This window comes from Hevea brasiliensis, chromosome 11 (assembly GCF_030052815.1).
Source record: "Hevea brasiliensis isolate MT/VB/25A 57/8 chromosome 11, ASM3005281v1, whole genome shotgun sequence".
NCBI lineage: Eukaryota > Viridiplantae > Streptophyta > Magnoliopsida > Malpighiales > Euphorbiaceae > Hevea > Hevea brasiliensis.
This window is the reverse complement of record NC_079503.1, coordinates 96,944,195-96,963,637: the sequence shown is the minus strand read 5'-3', so window position 1 is coordinate 96,963,637 and position 19,443 is coordinate 96,944,195. Positions and strand designations below refer to the sequence as shown.

The following is a 19,443-nucleotide window of genomic DNA, read 5'->3' as shown; positions in this document are numbered from 1 at the left end:
ATTTGGAAGAAATCAGAGCTGAATTGCAAAGTTTTAAAGAGAAAAATTTGAAATTGAGTTTTAAAGAAACAGAAAGTTACACAACCTATGATACAGTTTGTATAACTTATGTCACAGGTTATGTCGCAGTTAGCAATCTCAGGCTAAAAGCTATACAAGCTTGGACACAATCTCATTTAGCCTGTGTTAATGCACCTGATGAATTTTAGAAATTGTCTAGAAAGTTGCATAACTTGTAACACAAGCGCAACACAATCCAATTCAGTTTGTATCGTTTTAATGAAAATGCTGACGTGGCACTTTCTCTCATCTTACCTAATACATCTTCTTTTCTCTAGAATCATCTGTCTTTTAACCCATTTTTAGGGTAGACCCATGAGGGATATAAAATCATCTTTTTCTCTTTCTTACCCTAAGGAGAAAACAAAGGATTTTTGGCTAGAAAGAGAAGGAGAGAGGAGCATCCTTGGATCGTTGTTGCAGCAACCAAGAGGACGTCTTCTGCAACATTCCAGCAGCAGATTCTTCACCATTTTCCCTGAGTTTTTCTTTCCCTTAGCTTAGATTTTCATTTCTCTAATTAAGTTTGTCTTAAAACCATGATTTGTGAGTAGAACTTTGAGATTCTAGAATGGGTACGTAAATATTACCTTGTAATGTGGTCTTTGAACTGATTAGCTATTTTAATGAGATTCGCTACATTTTAAATTTATTGCTTATGAGCTTATTGCTTTGCTTGATGAAAGGTCCCTCATTAAGTTAAGTTTTAATCCTTTACAGATGAACTAAAAAGTGAATATTTGGGATAGATAATCTTGCAATGAACTTGGTTTTCTTGGTGTTAGAAATAAGCTAAGAAGATTAAGAGGAGTTTAAAAATCAATTAGAGTTTTAAATGGGTTTTTATTAGGTTTCAAATACTATGAAAATAGGGTTTGATTTGATAAAAACTAACTGTGAAATGCTTGAGAAAGGTTTCAAAGAACTAAGAATTGATTTCCTTCAAAAATTACAAATCTCATGTGTTTGGCTAAATTAGGGATAAACTACATACAAACAATATTGAAAAGCCCTATCTTTAGAATCACTTTAATTCTTATTAAAGTTAGATTTAAATCATCCCAAATTTGTAATTAGTAATTTCATCTTAAGTTTTAGTCATCTAGTTCAATTAGTTTAATTAATTATTTGATTTATTTTAAATTCCTCAAATATTAGTTTTATTTTCAATTTCATTTTTTTAATATCATTAAATTTTGACATTCTAATTAGCTTATTCCTTTAATTCCAATTTAAGCACAATTTCCTGTGGGAATAATATTTTTAAGTTTATACTACATTGACCTGTGCACTTGTGGAAGCTATTTTACAGCACATCAAGACATAACAACATGCACAAAAGCCATAGTTAAGGACACTTCCAATTTTTAGATTAAACTGCAAGGCCACAGCTAAGGATATGCAGACAGCAAAATCCGAACATCTCGCAAATTGGACTCATAGAAATGCTCTAGTAAACTATATATTCTACTAAAATTGAAAGAGTGAGGTCTGGATCATGGCCAAGAGAGAATATTCAAACAACTTTGAAAATGAGGGCTTGGAATCCATATCACCACTATGGCAACAATCATCATTGCAACCAGCAATAATGAACTCTCAACTTGAAGAAATATTATCTAACAAGGATATTGCATACTTTCAGCAACTTCGAAGAGCTACTTGGCTCGAGTTAAAATCACTCTTTCGCTTAGCAGCACTAATAGTTTGGTTTACTTGCTCAATTATATGTCTCCATGTCTACCCAAATCTTTTGCGGCCATCTTGGCAATTGATGCTGTTGTAGTTTTCTGGGTCATCGGATGCAAATAATCAGATTACGGGTTGCCTAAAACACATACAGCGATGAGGTCAGCAACCTAATGGTAGCTACTCTGACACTCAAGTTCGATAATGTTTGAGAATGCTTTTAAGAGCAATGTAACAGTGAAAATGGTAAGAGCTTAGAAAAGTGTACCTGAGTAGGCGCTGGAAGCTTATTTATTTAGTGATAGAGGACACCTTGATGCTAATCCTGAGATTCCATTGTTAATGTCAAGCTGTTTGTATGTTACGGAATCACATCCTATTAGTGTGATTCTCGGCGGTGATCACGCTTATCGTTTCCAATGGCTTTTCGGTAGAATGGTTTGACCAATTTCTTTGTGCTCAAAGATGACAATACTAGGTTGATATCAAATCGCCTGCATATGGTATGTCTTATCACCAGATCCAATCTCTATTAGGTCCAGTCGGACTAGGTGAGTTTGAATGAAGAACAACAAAACAGAGATGAACAAAGTATAGAGGAAGAAAACAAGAAGATTGAACAGAAATCTGATTGAAATAACCGTTTATACATGTTTATATACATGTGAGAAGAGACTATAAGATTCTAGCTGCCTGTTGAACTCACTAACTACTTACAAATTTAGCACCATTTAGTAACAAGGCTAAACTAACAGGAACTACAACAAATTATATCATTAAATATTTCTTCATCCTGCCTCAAAGTGGAGACTGGTGAATTTCGACCGGTCCCAACTTGGACAATATGAAACTGAAGCCTATTGTTGATATGGTCTTAGTGAAAATATCTGCAAGTTGTAGTTGGGATGGAGTGTGAACTGGTGAAATGAATTTGAATGTAACATTGTCCCGTACGTATCATGTTGAAATTCAGCAACAGGCTTCAATTTCATATTGTCCAAGATATTGTCCAAGTTGGGACTGGTTGAAATTCACGGGTCTCCACCTTGAGGGAGGGAAGAAGAAATAGTTATACATGTTTATATATATGTGAGAAGAGACTAAAACATTCTAGCTACCTGCTGAATTGACTAACTGCTTACTAATAAATTTGGCGCCATTTAGTAACTAGGCTAAACTAACAGTGAACTGCAATAAATTATATCATTAACTATTTCTTCAGAGTCCGGCCCAATACAGATTGGATCGGATCTGGGATGGATTATATCTCTTCAACTCGCTGCCGCCTCTCTTGGCAACAATGGAATCCAAATTTTCGCTTATGGCCTCCTGTTAAACCACAAAAACCATTGCTTAATACGATTATTACCCTTATGATTAAATCTTTATCTGTCTCTGTGTGTGTGTGTTCTTCTGGATATAAATTAATGATGAGGAGCGGGGAACTTAAAATATAGTGGCTGATAACTGATGATCACTTTCTGCATGTAGTTAGGGATGGGTAGTGCAGTGGAGACACTCTGTGGCCAAGCTTATGGAGCACACAAGTATGAAACTCTAGGCGCATATCTCCAAAGATCAACAATCCTTCTCACGGCAACTGCGGTAGCACTGATGACAATATACGTTTGGTCCAAGTATATCTTGCATTTACTAGGCGAATCATAAGAAATTGCTCATGCGGCTGCAGTTATTGTCTACCGCCTTATTCCACAAATTTTTGCATACGCTGCCAATTTTCCAATCCAAAATTCTTACAAGCTCAGAGCATAATTTTCCCAAGTGCATACATATCATTTGCTACGCTGGTGGTGCACCTCCTATTGGGTTGGAATTTAATTACTGCACTGGGGCTTCTTGGGAGCATCACTGGTTTTGAGCTTGTCATGGTGGACAACAGTGGTAGCTCAGTTTGTGTACATTGTGACTAGCCAAAACTGCAAAAGGATATGGACTGGATTTACTTTACAGATCTTCTCTGGACTGTGGGACTTCTTCAAGTTGTCCTCTGGATCGGCTGTAATGCTGTGCCTTGAGATTTGGTACTTCCAGATATTAGTTTTGATTGTGGGATTGCTCAATAATTCTGAGATTGCCTTAGATTCTCTCCCCGTCTAGTAAGCAAAGCTTCACTTGTTTGAATTAGTGTTCTTATTAGATTGGTAGTTTGAGTCTTAACTTTACTATAATCTCTGAATTATAATATATTAGGTTGAGGTGGGGCAATGACACATCCAAAAAGTCAGAACAAGCAGAGGCTAAAAGTTTCGGCCGAACTAGGGCTTGATTCGTAATTGAACAAAGCCTAGATCACCATATAAAATATTGACCACCTTACAATTATATATCAGAGTGAAATTTTATAATGAAATAGAAACATTTTATAGAATGGTAAGTTTATAAATAATTAGTATGTAGATTATTATAATTATTGAAATTTAAAAAAAGAATGTGTAAATAGTTTTAATTTTATGAAATTCATATTTGTACATATAGGCTATTTTATATAGAATAAATACTTTGTTATATACATAATTAATAAACATTTATTTCCAGGCTAACCTATATAATAAGTTACTGGTGTAATACGATTTTCATTAAGATAATTTTGTTTTTGCTATTCTGAAAATTAAAGGAATGAGGTTGTCAAATTTTGGACACTAATTAATGTCTTATTATGAGATAGTCACTCAATCACTGAATTATACAAGAAATTATATGATATAGCGGTAATTCCATATAAGATGATTTATATAGAATGATACGGTAATAAAAATCATACAAATAGGTATAAGCGAGTCCCATAATGTTTAATTTTTTTTATGTATTAAAAATAATTTTTTTCTTTTAAATAATAAATACCTATTATGTTTAAGTGTCATTTTCTAATTAGCTTGCCATTTCATATATTAATCCTATATGGAATATCAAGGTTTTTATACAATTACTCCAGTTATACACATAGTTATATTAAATCACTTTGAAGATTAACTCAGGCTGAGAAACTTGTTATAGATTACTGTTTCAATCAACTACTCACCAAAAAAAATTAATTAAATGTTACCACCATTAATATATATAAATAAGTTTAATTAACTAATTTTTTACTTTTAAAATTAAATTTTCAACGTTCATTATGTTACATTTATATACATCCTAATTGCATTACTGTAAATTATTATTATTATCATTATTTATTATTTCGTTTAACATCTTAAACAGAGTAATTATTTTCTTTCTACCCTCCACTTTGGCTAAATCATATAAAAAGTCAAATTTTCGTGTGTTTTTACGTTTTAATTTATTGTTTTAATTTTAATAAAAAAAGTTAAAATTAAAAGATTTACAAAAATTTTATACCAACTTAATTTTTTTTTCTTTTTGAATGTTCTACAGCTATTTTTAATCAATGAATTAGGATTAATCTGTTCGCGTCGTCGGAATGATCCAGCTCCCAACGACGCTATATGACTAACCTCTCTCTCTCTCTCAAGTCGTTTATTCATTATTCATGATTTTTGTCGAAATCCATTATTCATGATGCAAATGGGAAAATGGTGTGCACACATGCGTTCGTTCAAGTGATAATACAGATAAGAGTTTAGACTTCTACCAAGCAAACCTATGATGAGGCTCAGAATCTTTGTCTGAGACATTTAATGCTAGAAAGATTGGTTGCGTATACCGCGCAGCAACTTTAAGCCTCAACATTGAAGCTGCAAGACCAAGAAAGACGAGTGAGAAAAAAAATCCAAGAAAACCTCAAAGTGCAGAAAGAGAGAATAATTATGAAAAATTCCAACAAAGCATAGCATGTGAGGCAGGTAAGGATGATTGATGATTCATGACAATGGAAGATTGGAATTCAAATGATATACTAAAGGTAAAATCATAGGTAAAAACAAGAAAAGCCAAAAGACCAAGAAAAATTAAGAAAGGAGCAGACGATGGATAGCTTAGCTAGCTTGTTTCAAGCACAAGGTCATTTCATGGGACAACCCATTTGTCCAATAAAGCAAGAAATAGCCCTGTGGGGTGTTTGTGGTTGCCTTGGTACTTGTTTTTCGTTCCTTTCCCTATTGCTCTGTATACTCATGTTTGTCTGCAACCTTCTTTCTAGCCCGTCTATGAAGGGGCTGCTTTATTTTTAATTAACGTTTCTTTATTTGATCTTTTGTGTTAAATTTTGCAATAATCTTTTGCGTTGGCCTTGGCTATGGTGGTATTTGATCAAATTGAGTGATTTGATAATGAGCCTATGCTTGGATAAAACCCTCACTATTTGTGGCAGATTCATTGACACCATTTGCATGATTTATTAAATTTTTATGCCAAATTGTGCAGGCCCAGAGAGGCTATTGAGAGAAAGAAAGTCGTCTTAAAATTAAAATAATATAATTAATACATGAAAGCACACAAAGATTCTATAAGCAAAATACTAAAAATGTCTAAGTTCGTTTTGCAGTCTTGATGGTGCTCTGGGTGTTCGTAGTTGTTTTGTGTTTGTTTGGCCCCTTTCTGTTGTTTCTCTCCTTTGTTTTTCCCTTCAATAAAATTTTCTCTGCCTATTAAAAAGAAAATATATATTCAATCATTAAATTATTAATAATTTATTTGTGTTTTAATTAATTGTGACTGTAATTATATCATTTTGAAGTGTTCACGAGTTGAACTGTAAGTTCCCTTTGAGTGACTTTTAGTCTTTCCTTCTCTCTCGAGCGTGACCCTTCTAGTATCCTGAGTTTCCTTTCCTCCCTCTCATCTTTTCTTCTAAGATGGAACAGACTAAGAGGGTTTCTTTGGAGACCTCCATCAATGCCCTTTGTGAGAAGACGAATAACCTCTCATGGGAGGAGTTTACTTTGGAATTAAATGAGGACACTCATGCCGCTGCCTCGTTTTCAAATCTCATTCTAGTGGGTCGTATTATCTCTAAGAGTTTTTTCCCAGTAGCACACCTCAGAAATGTTTTGAAGCAAGTTTGGAACATAGCGTTTTCCTTTGAAACCAAAGTTCTTCCATTACAATCTAATACCTTCCTCTTTTTCTTTTCTTCATGAGAGAGATAAGAAAAGGGTAGTGGAGGGTATCCCTTGGGCTATTAGCAATCAGTTGCTTATCTTGAAAGATTGGGATCCTACATTTAAGGTGGAGGATATAGATTTCTCGATATGTCCTTTCTGGGTTCAAGTTCAGGGTCTCCCTTTGAATCAGATGACGAAGGAAAATGCTCACCATATTAGGCGAATCTTCCATAGGTTGATTGATATCAATTGTGCAGCAGACGTGGATGTATCAGTGGGTCCTTATATTAGAGTTGAATTAGATGTCCGCAAACCCTTAATTGAGAGTTTTACGAATAAAAAACAAGATGGGAAGGTGGAAAGAGTCCAATTCCGGTACAAACATGTGCCGGACGTTTGCTACATGTTTGGGATAATTGGTCATCAAATCCAAACATGTCCCAACATAGCAGTTATGGCTGCCTCGCAGAATAAAGGGACGAGACACGAGTACGGGCCTTAGATGAGGGCTGAGATATGGGTCTCTGAGCCGAAGACTGAAAGGAAGAACACTCCGTCTGGATTTTCTAATAAAGCTACTATTAATCGGAATGCCTCTTTGGTGGTGCGTCTGCCTCACTCTTTCCAAAATGAGGGTTCATCCAGTGGTGTTTCAAATGAAGGGATCATAGTACAACAAATGTCAATTCTTCCAGTATGTCAGGCTTTAGCGAATTCTCCCACAATCGCCACTTTTCACTTTCGAAGACAAAATCCTCTTCCTAATCTTAGATCCCTAATTATGTCCCCAACTTTTCTTGCATCCCTACCTATGCAACCTTCTGCCCCCACAGTGGAACAAACTGCAATCTGCAGTCAATTACTAGTGGTTCAGTCTGAAACCTCAAGACTCATAATTCCTTCCCCTAAACTGTTGAAGGAGTCAGATGAGATGTCTTTTGAACAAGCCCAAACTTCACTCAAGAGGCTGTTATATCCGACACCCCATGTTGCTTTAAAGAAATCTAAAGAAATGGAAATTTCAGCCCACATAGATACTAAGCCCTGGCCACACTTACCCTCTCTGGACTTTCCTGAGCTGAAATCGAAGGTAAGCCCATACATATCCCCTCAAGATGTCCCACCCTCACTTTAAATAGTATACAACCATGCTCTAGCCCAATATCTTTCTCTGATAACCTATCTCTTAAAAATCAGAATTTACTTACACTTCGTCCAGCTCAAACAAACCCAAAACCTAAACCATCTAGATGACCCAAATTGAAGAAATTATCAAGAAGCTCTCTCTCTCAAGCTGATGGCGAGAACTCATGTGGGGTTGATGGTGAGAAGTTGCAAACCAAAGTTGGAAGGGATTTGGTTGATGAAAAAGGGGAGGATGCTGATAAGCAGCAGAAAGTTTCCGTTGTTGAGAAATTTGCAGAGGTTAACCTGTCTAATTCTGAGGCTACAGTGGCTAGCCTAAAATAAAAGATTTCGTTAATCAAAATTTAAACATATCTAATAGTTTTCATTTATTTTGATTGAACATGTTAGCATAAGTTAAAATAGATATGTGTTTATTAAAATAAATACGGGTTTATTTCTGCTTCTTATGATAAAATTTTACGATGAATAGTAACATCTCTAATATTAAAAGTTATTCTTGACAAGTGGCTTTTTTTATTTTTAACTGTAAAAAAAGTTTTTCGAGTGTGATGGTTATTGTCCTCTAAGTTAGGGTCTATGATTAAATGGTTTCTTTTAATCTCTGGTTAACCCCTCGTTCTCGTTTGAGGATATATTACGAGTCACAACGAGTCATCAAAAAGTCACAAGGGCGGACTACATGTGATTGATTCACCCATTCACTATAAGCGGAGATAATATTAAACCATCAATGCCAATGAAAAAAATCAAACCATAGTTGGATGCCTTCAACTTTTAGAGCCTACCACTAAGTCATCACACTAAGTCATCCCACTCGGTGGTTTAGCTCGTAGGTGGAAGGATTCTCTACCTATCCAGATATTGGATTCGTCTCCTAGATGGATAGATGTGATGGTGGAACAAAATCCGACTTGGCATGTAACGTTTATCTATGGTGAACCTCAGGCTTCGCAACCTATTTCTTTTCTTGATAATTTGAGAAATTTGCAATTACATTCTCATGAGCCGTGGATCTTGACAGGGGATTTCAATATTTGTAACTCGCCTGTGGATAAATGGGGAAGAAAGGGTATAACGATCATATTGCTGCAGCGTACAATTCCTTTTTATTTGATGCGAAGTTAGAAGAAATTTGTTTTAAGGCCTACCGTTTTACTTGGTCTAATAATCAGTAAGGGAGGTATAGGGGTCATGGAGGAGCGCATTGACAAAGTGATGATTACTCCAGAATGGAAGGCACTTTTTCCTCAGAGTATGTTGTTCCATGAGAAACTGGGAGCTTCTGATCACAGACCAATTCTTCTGGTTCTTAATTCATCGATTAGGAAGACCCAGTGTTCTTTTCAATTTGATCTTCGATGGCCAACATCTAGTGAATGTGAGAATATTATCAAAGAAGTTTGGAGAACTCACACTCAAGATAATATCAGTGAGAAGCTTAATTCCTGCAAGACTGTTCTATTGAATTGGAGTAAGCACCATTTTGGTAACTCGAAGAAAAGAATAGGGGATCTCTCTAGACAACTGGACCACTTGTTATCTTCCCCTATGTCTACTGCTAACTCGGAGGAGATCTCTAAGTTAAAAAACCGGATCAAATCCTTGTGGCAAATGGAGGAACTGTACTGGTTTCAAAAATCTAGACTCAACTGGTTGTTATATGGGGACAAGAATACTCATTTTTTTCACTCTTCAACCATCTCTAGGCGGAAAAGAAATCAAATTTGTAAAATCAAGACTAGGCAGGGGGAATGGATTCAAAATGGTGATTCTATTATACAGGAAGCTTATTCTTTTTTTCAGTCTTTGTATGAAGCTAACCCGATTTCTCCTTCTGATGATATTCTCCAACTAATTCCTAAAGTAGTATCTGCAGAGATGGATTTGGAGTTATGCCGCCCTGTTTCAGAGGAAGAGGTAAAATCCGTGGTGTTTAGTTTGGGGGCTTATAAGGCCCCTGGACCAGATGGTTTTCAAGGAGTTTTTTATCCGAAATATTGGGAGGTTATTAAGGAAGATGTTGTGAACATGGTGGAGGTTTTTTTGAGCGATGGTGTTCTTCCTCCAGCAAATGACATTCTTATTGCCTTAATTCCAAAAAATAACTGCCCTCAGTATTTTGCAGAATATCGGCCTATTAGCTTGTGCAATTTCAATTATAAAGTGATTTCGAAGCTCCTGGCAAATCATTTGAGGCCTTGCTTAGACAGAATTGTGTCTCCTGTCCAATCTACTTTTGTGCCGAATAGATGTATTCAAGACAATGTGGTGATAGCACATGAAGCTTTCCATTGTTTAAAGAATAGAAGAAGGGGTAAGTATGGATCTATGGCAATTAAGATTGATGTCCACAAAGCTTATGATAGTGTGCATTGGGATTTCTTGGATTTTCACCAGTGTGTATACTGTGAGATATTCTATTTTGGTGAATGGAACTCAAACTGCTGCTCTCTCCCACTAAGGGTATTCGCCAAGGAGACCCAATGTCTCCATACTTGTTCCTTTTAGTCTCTGATGTATTATTGCGAATATTGGAAAGGGCCGTGTCCTCTTATTCAATTATGGGTTTCAAAATTAATCGCCATTGTCCTATCTTATCCCATTTATTGTTCTCGGATGATACTAATTTATTCGGTCGAGCAACTTTGGATGAGGCGGTTCAACTTAAGGGTCTTTTGGATGCTTATAGTACTTCCTCAGGCTAGCGTATGAACTTCAGTAAATCGGACATCACTTTTAGCTTAAATGCTGCAATGGAGACTCAGAATGATATTTGTAGATTCCTCTAAATGCAAAATTCTGGCAATTTGTCTAAATATCTTAGGGAGGCATTGCGTTTTGCACTTTTAGCTTAAGGTTTTGCACTTAGGGAGGCATTGCGTTTTGCATCCAGCAAAGGTTTTCTTGATGCCTCTATTGAAACTGATTACTTAAAGCTTTCTCAGTTTATTATGCTTCCTCTAGTGCCCATCACTTGGGAATTAGAGGCTATTATTCATGATATTCGATCTCTGTTATCATCTTATCTATCCATTGCTATCTGTTTGCTTTGTTCCTAGAAGTGCAAACTCTTGTGCAGATTGGGTAATTAGAACTGTTCGTTTGGGTTGTCTATTCCCTGGATGGACTTCTGTTCATCCTCTCCAGTTAGATGATTTTCTTGTTAAGGATAAGATGTATTGCTTTTCCTCTTCATGAATAATAGTGATCCTTTCAGAGAAAAAAAAAATTATATCATTTTGAAGGCGTAGCAGTTTGATGTGGATGGCTAGCATTTATTGCATATATTAACGTGGGATGCCATTGCCTTGTTGGTATTCCTTTGGGTTGCGTTCTTGGCTTCACTTTTGGCTTCCGTGTAAAGGTAGACATTCTAGGCCTAATAAATTATTCAAACACCCAAAAGAAAATCTATCGTCTTCTCTTATATATTCATACATCTCAACTAATCATTTTTATATTGTGAAATAAACAGGGAATTAATATGCATGGTGTGGAATGCTAGGAGGTACCATTTTGCAAACTTCCATTTTAGTATAATTACAGCTTCAACAAAGCCAAATTTTTATATAAATTTAATCTATTATAAATATTAAATATAAATATGTAAAATTTATATATTTAATAGGTATATCTCACCGTATATGTTGTATCTTAATTTCATAAAAAATTAAATTTAAATAAAAAAAATCTTTAAAAAATTAGAAAAAAAAGATAAATTTACTAAATGATTGCATATAGTTATATATAATTTTGCATTTAAATAACCAAATAAAAGCAAGAAAAAATAATTTAAAATCCTCATCTTATATGCAAGGATATGTCTAGCTTTCTTTGGGTGGTAGTGGTCCTTTTTGTGGCCATCTTTTAATTTTAATAAAAATTATTTTGCTTAAAAATAATATATGTCTAGCTAAAACTTAACAGCCAATCGCATAATATCTTTCACTTACAAATTTAAACATATCTAATAGTTTTCATTTATTTTGATTGAACATGTTAGCATAAGTTAAAATAGATATGTGTTTATTAAAATAGATACGTGTTTATCTCTGCTTCTTCTGATAAAATTTTATGATGAGTAGTAACATCTTTAATATTAAAAGTTATTCTTGACAAGTGACTTTTTTTATTTTTAATTGTAAAAAGAAAGAAGCTTTTCGAGTGTGATGGTTATTGTCCTCTAAGTTAGGGTCTGTAATTAAATGGTTTCCTTTAGTTTTTTATTAACCCCCTATTACAGGATATATTACCGAGTCACAATGAGTCACCAAAAGTCGCAAGAGCGGGCTACCTGTAGTTGATTCACCCATTCACTATAAGCGGAGACAATATTAAGTCATCAATGCCAATAAAAGAAATCGAACCATAGTTGGATGCCTTCAACTTTCAGAGCCTACCACTAAGTCATCACACTCGTGGTATTCTTGATGAGTGACCTACTTGGCAAGAATCTAAAGAATGAAAAAAATGCACGAGTGCTGCTTTAAGTGACATTGATTGAACAGGCCCAAATAGTTTGGATAAAGCAACTCGTGAATCACATTGTTTGCCTTATTAATGGATAATCTAATCACAAATTTGAGTAATTACTGCATGATAAGACAAAAAAGCATGTTAAATTATCGATTATTTTTCAGATTAAGAAAGCAAAAAAAGAATCGAGGAAACAGATGGAACATGCACAGTGATAACATTTCAAGAAGCATTCGAACAAGCATCAAGTGATCTACAAGCTTAGGAAGCTAGCTTTGGGAATTACTGTAGCCTTTCCTTTTCCTTTTTAAATAACAATTAAATTTTCTAATATGGAAGATGATGAAATTAGAAAACCGTCAATAAATTTTCTTTCATTTGTCTCAATCCTGCAAAATTCAGAGGTGGGGATGGCAGATGATGAATTGTTCAATCAAATTCATTTTTATTTTTTTTTTCCTAAAATCTTTGCTGTTATTTGTTGATTTCTTCTTTGAATTCGATATTTTCTCGTTTTCCATGACTTTCTTTAAGAAATAAAAGATGAGTTTATGGTTTTTTTTTTGTTTAAAATTTTATATTTGATTTTTTTTAATTACCAATATGTTGTTTCAATCCAATTTCTCTCTTTTAAAAAAAATTAAAAATAATATATAATCAAAATTAATTTAATTTGATTCAATTCATTATTAAATTAATTTGATTCAACCGAAACTTTGAATTCATGTGATTATTTTCATTTTAATATTTTTTATTTTATTTGATTTTATATTAATCACATGAAAGGTTTATATTATTTTTTAATTTTATATTTTTTCTCCTTATAATAAAGATGTTATCTTTCAAGTCAAGATTCAATAGTGGCTGTGAGAATTTCTATTCACTCTTAGTTATATGAAGATATAAATACGAACAATTTTTATCTAAATTTAAAATATAAATATATAAAATTTATATATTTAATAAATAAATTTTATTATATATAAATTTATAATAAATTAAATTTAAATAAGAAAGATACGCCATCTTATATATAATTGAAAAGAATAAAAAAATAATGTGAGTCCCCGTATTGATTTGGATATGCAACTACGTTGATTGAGACAATTGGTTGGAGATTGAAAGAAAAAAGAAAGAAAACAACATAACTCTGTATACATTATTATGCCTGTTTTGCTCTTCAGTCAAATCAAAGATTAAATATATCTGATCCTTCTCAATCTTTTATATTTAACCTAATGCCATTAATTTCTACCCATCACCATCCAATAGCCCATTCATGGAGTCTCAGGATGAACTCCAGGAACCCATTTTACAGTCACTGCCTGATCCACCTGCCCATTCTGAAGGGAACTCCAGGCTCGAAAAGGTGCTGAACGATCACCAATTGCCGTACTTCAAGCGCCTCCGTTTGGCTTCATGGATTGAACTTAAGCTCCTCTTCCGCCTGGCTGCACCGACAGTTTTTGTTTACATGATCAACAATTTGATGTCCTTATCCACCAGAGTCTTCGCCGGCCATCTCGGTAATCTTGAGCTTGCTGCTGCCTCTCTTGGCAATAGCGGCGTCCAACTCTTTGCCTATGGCCTCATGGTAATATGGATATCAACACAAATAAATGTCTGTGTCGGATGGATCAGTTCAGTGTTTTTCTCATTTGGTTTAATCTTTAATGTTTGTTCTTGTAGTTGGGGATGGGAAGTGCAGTGGAAACTCTATGTGGTCAAGCTTATGGAGCTCACAGATATGAAATGCTTGGCACATACCTCCAAAGAGCAACGGTTGTGCTAACTATAACTGGGATACCAATTACTATGATTTACCGTTTCTCAGAGCCTATCTTGATCTTACTAAGAGAGCCAAGCAAGGTGGCAGCAGCCGCAGTGTTTGTTTATGGTCTAATACCTCAAGTTTTTGCCTATGCTGTGAATTTTCCGATACAAAAATTCCTTCAAGCTCAGAGCATAGTGAACCCACCTGCTGTTATATCAGCAACTACTCTTGTGCTGCACTTATTTCTCACCTGGCTTGCAGTGTATCAGATGGGTTTGGGATTAATAGGCACTTCATTGGTGTTAAGCTTGTCATGGTGGATCATAGTTGGTGCCCAGTTTATTTATATAGTAAAAAGTAGTAGGTGTAAGCGGACATGGAATGGTTTTACCTTGCAGGCCTTTTCTGGACTTTGGGAGTTTGTGAAACTATCACTAGCATCGGCAATAATGCTGTGCTTGGAGACTTGGTACTTTCAGATATTAGTGTTGATTGCTGGTCTGCTCAAGAACCCTGAGATTGCCTTGGATTCCCTTGCTGTATGGTAAGAATGTAATTTTTTTTTTTAATTAAATTAGTGAAATTTTAGTCTGCAGATAGAACTCCAAACATGAATTCCTCATTTTTATAAGATATATAATTTTATTTATAATAAAATTCAAGAAAAATTTAACATGGATTTACTAAGAGCAACCAACACTTTTCAAATCACTGAAAAAAAAAAGAATAAATAATATAAAAATTTATCATCAAACTTCAATTCAAAATAAAAGGGGCAAGACAACCATAAAGCTAGCAAATCATGAATTTTCCATAATTTGAAATTTTTATTTATTTTTATTTCTCTAATTAATTAACAATTCTTTTTCTAGCTATTTATTGAATATTTTATATTCACACAAAGATTGAGATTGTGCAGTTCTAACTATGTGAAGTAATTGTGATTTAGTTGATTCAACGAGAAGATTAGAATATGAACAAAATACTTTTCTTTTACATATATATAATTTGTTATGTTCCCATTCACTTTTTTCCCTTCTCTCCCTTTTAAGTTGCCAATTTACATAGAAGAGAACAATCCCTAGCTCTTAAAGCTAATATGAAATAATACACTTTTTATGTACAAAAATAAATATTTGAAACGTAAAATTTATAAATAAATATATCTGTAAGTGATCTAATATTAAAATAAGATAGGTTTTGATACTATATAAAAAAAATAAATCAAGTCTAATTTCACTCAAAAAGCTAATCAAGTAAGTAGGTTTTTTTTTAAATTTAAATATCTTATCTCAAACTAAAATGAGACAATAAATTTAAAAATAAATTTAACATATTTTAATTTTAAAATATTAAAATAATAAATATTTTTTATAAAATTTAAAATGATATTTTAAGGAAAGGCATATACACCTCTATGTTGTAAATCTGACACTAGCTTTCTCTAACAACTTGTCAAAGAACTAAAGATGCTTAGAAATCTCTTTCTAAATATGTCAATAAAAATATTAAATTAATTTAAAATTAAATTTAACATATTTTAATTATAAAATTTTAAAATAATTAAATAATTTTTTTCTTAATATTATAATGATATTTATTAAAAAAAATTTACCTATTAAAACTTTTTCGCCTTGTTTGAATCATGATTTACCATTGTTTCATAATGATAAATAAGATTTCTGTCTTTATTTGAGAATATTAGTCATGAAAAAATGGTGATTTTTGGTCATCATTTTACAATAGTTTTTTTTTCAAACCACCAATTTTATGGGTTGAATAATTTAAAGTTTATATATTTCTATTTTATTTTTACATAATTTATTAAATTTCAAATTATATTCTATTATTTTATTATAAAATATCTTTCATTAATTAAAATAAATGAAATATATCTTTAAATATTATAACATTATTTATAAATTAATATTTTATTTAAATAATTATCTTTGAATCATTTATATATTTAAAATAGTAAATGGTATTTTTATAATTATTTTACTATACTTTATTATATAATTAAATAAGAAAATATTATTAAATTATTTTATATCATATATTTTTTAAATATATTAATAATAAAAATTATCATATAATATAATACGATACGATGCATTGATAAACACGTAGGAATTAGTGTCTTAATGTTCTAGATGATTAATACTCTTTTTGCAGTACGGCTGTAAGTGCGTTGCTATTCATGGTCTCAGTCGGATTCAATGCAGCTGCAAGGTAATAATTTTAGTTAACTCGATCGGGTATTACGAGTAGGATTATTGGATTTTTACCCAATAAAATAACTCTCAAATTGATTGATTTATGAAATCAAAATACTAGTTTCATGAGAAATTACGTGAGCATTGTTAATTATTTCAATGATTGAATTACAGTGTCAGAGTTAGCAATGAATTAGGAGCAGGGAATCCCAAGTCAGCAGCATTCTCAGTTGTGATGGTGACTCTGGTTTCCTCCATAATAGCAGTTATAGAAGCTGTGATTGTGCTTGCTCTACGCGATGTAATTAGCTATGCTTTCACTAGTGGAGAAACTGTAGCCAATGCTGTCTCAGAACTTTGTCCTTTTTTGGCAGTCACCCTAGTACTTAATGGCGTTCAACCAGTCCTCTCCGGTAAGAATTCTTCTACTCAGGTCCTGTATCTCAGCACGAGAACTTCAAGTTTCCATAAGTGCTTAACTGATATGGTAAAAAGAATCAACTAATATGATGGGCAATGTGACTGCTGGCTTGTATCGTCAATATATGTTGGTCGGCTAATTGACAACTTCATAATTGTGAAGGGGTTGCTGTTGGGTGTGGATGGCAAGCATTTGTGGCATATGTAAATGTGGGATGCTATTATGTGGTTGGAATTCCTGTGGGTTGTCTTCTTGGGTTTAGGTTCGATCTTGGTGCAAAGGTAAAATCAAAACCTCTTATATAATTATTGTATATATAATGAATAACCATCTATTATGATAAAAAATTATTATATATACAATGATTATATTTTAAAATTTCTTCTTAACATCGTTAATATTTCATGCATGAATGTTTCCTTCTTCTAATCAGCATACCTTGTTCTAATCCTAGCTTCTTCTACAAAATATTCACAATTTTCTTTGAATATTTGTGAATTTAACAGGGAATATGGGGTGGGATGATAGGAGGAACTGTGATGCAGACTTTTATTTTATTATGGGTGACTTTGTGCACAGATTGGAACAAAGAGGTAAATGCTCAAAGGACTTTGAATGAGTTTAATTACTATGCATGAATATTATACTGCCAGATTTCTTGTTAATTATTTATGAATTATTTCAAGTTAATTAACAACTGATAGGTACCCTCAAGAGTATGTCAAGGGTAAATCCACTTGTTGGCTCTGTGTTAAAATAATAATAATGATAAATTACAATTACTGAAGTATGGCGGTATATGCATGTGAAAGGAAGGTAGTGGAAATTGAGTCTGGACCCACATCTTCTTTCCTTATCTGATACTCTTTTGTCCAGCAAGTGATATATTAGCTATAAACAGAGTGATATATTAGATGTATAAGTCGGTTATTTTAGCCACCGTAACCAACTCATATATATATAAAACTCTTGTATTTGTGTAAAAGATATATGAGAGGTGTGAAGTGTGTGAGTAATGAGAAAATCTTAAAGAAAAATATTGTCTTCTCATATTGTAATCTCTTCCACATATACTGAAATTCTCTTCTATTGTGTGTCTATTTCTATCTTTTTCTTCAACTCTGTTATTGTTGTCAGATATATTTCCTGTACCCAAACAACAAGATCAGTTTATATATATCTTCAGTCCTCAACAGTGGTATCAGAGCCAAAGGTTGTAGATATTGTAAACTGATTTCAGTTGGGGAGCAGGTCTGTGTCAATACCATGGCAGCCAAGTATGAGATTGAGAAATTCAACGGGAGTAATTTCTCCCTTTGGAAATTGAAGATAAGGGCAATTTTGAGGAAGGACAATTGTTTAGCGGCAATTGAGGACAGACCCACAGGGATAACTGATGACAGATGGAAAGAGATGGATGACAATGCAATTGCTAATCTACATCTAGCAATGGCAGATACAATTTTATCAAGTGTTGCAGAAAAGAAGACAGCAAAAGAAATTTGGGATGCGCTCACCGGATTGTACGAGGCAAAGTCACTTCACAACAAGATCTTCTTAAAGAGGAGACTTTGTACTCTTCGAATGAGTGAATCCACATCAGTAACGGATCACATCAATAATCTTAATACGTTATTTTCTCAACTTACAGCATTGGAATATCATATAGCAGAAAATGAACGTGCAGAGCTTCTACTTCAAAGTCTACCCGATTCATATGATCAACTCATCATCAATTTGACAAATAATATTCTCACGGACTATCTAGTCTTCAATGATGTTGCAGCTGTTGTTTTGGAAGAGGAGTCCAGGCGCAAAAATAAAGAAGATAAATTGTTCACTTCGCAACAAACAGAGGCATTATTGATGATGAGAGGGAGATCAATGGAACGTGGTTCTAGTGGGAGTCAAAACCATAGCAGATCGAAGTCATGAAGCAAGAAAAATTTTAAATGCTACCATTGTGGCAAAAGAGGGCATGTGAAAAAGGATTGTTGGCATTATAAGAAGATTGTAGAAAAAGCTCCTAAAGCAAAAACTTCTCAAGGATGTGTTGCAAGTACCTTAGATGATGGAGAAATCCTGTACAGCGAAGCAGCAATAAGTTCTAAAGGTGGAAAATAGCTCACTAATATTTGGCTAATGGATACGGGAGCAACTTGGCACATGACTCCACGACGAGACTGGTTTTGCACTTATGAATCTATCTCGAAAGGATCTGTGTTCATGGGAAATTACAATACCTTAGAAATTGCTGGAGTTGGTACTATCAAATTAAAAATGTATGATGGTAGTATTCGAACAGTTGAAGGAGTACGACATGTGAAGGGCTTGAAGAAAAATCTATTGTCTCTTGGGCAATTAGATAACCTCGGATATAAGACTCATATTGTAGATGGGATCTTGAAGGTTGTAAAAGATGCTCTGGTGGTGATGAAGTCAGAAAAAATCACAGCTAATCTATTTGTGCTTGTAGGAGATACATTGCAGAAAGTAGATGCATCAGTTGCAGCAGTTAGCCAAGAATCAGAAACAACGATGATGTGGCATTACAAACTAGGCCATATGTCAGAACGTGGTTTGAAGATTCTTGCTGAACGTAATTTGCTTTCTGGACTCAAATCGGTAAGCTTA

General features: G+C 33.7%; 1 protein-coding gene and 1 pseudogene across 1 annotated transcript; both read left to right on the top strand.

Annotated features, from left to right (window-relative positions):
• Positions 1 to 1,651: 1,651 nt before the first annotated feature.
• On the top strand, positions 1,652 to 3,867 carry LOC110655786 (protein DETOXIFICATION 40-like; annotated as a pseudogene).
• A 9,730-nt stretch (positions 3,868 to 13,597) lies between these two features.
• On the top strand, positions 13,598 to 17,986 carry LOC131170714 (protein DETOXIFICATION 40-like). The gene is made up of 6 exons (XM_058130444.1): positions 13,598 to 13,992; positions 14,088 to 14,716; positions 16,348 to 16,404; positions 16,563 to 16,801; positions 16,972 to 17,090; positions 17,316 to 17,986. The coding sequence occupies exons 1-6, from the start codon at positions 13,678 to 13,680 to the stop codon at positions 17,445 to 17,447; spliced, it is 1,491 nt and encodes a 496-aa protein (XP_057986427.1). The 5' UTR covers positions 13,598 to 13,677; the 3' UTR covers positions 17,448 to 17,986.
• The last annotated feature ends 1,457 nt before the right edge of the window (positions 17,987 to 19,443 follow it).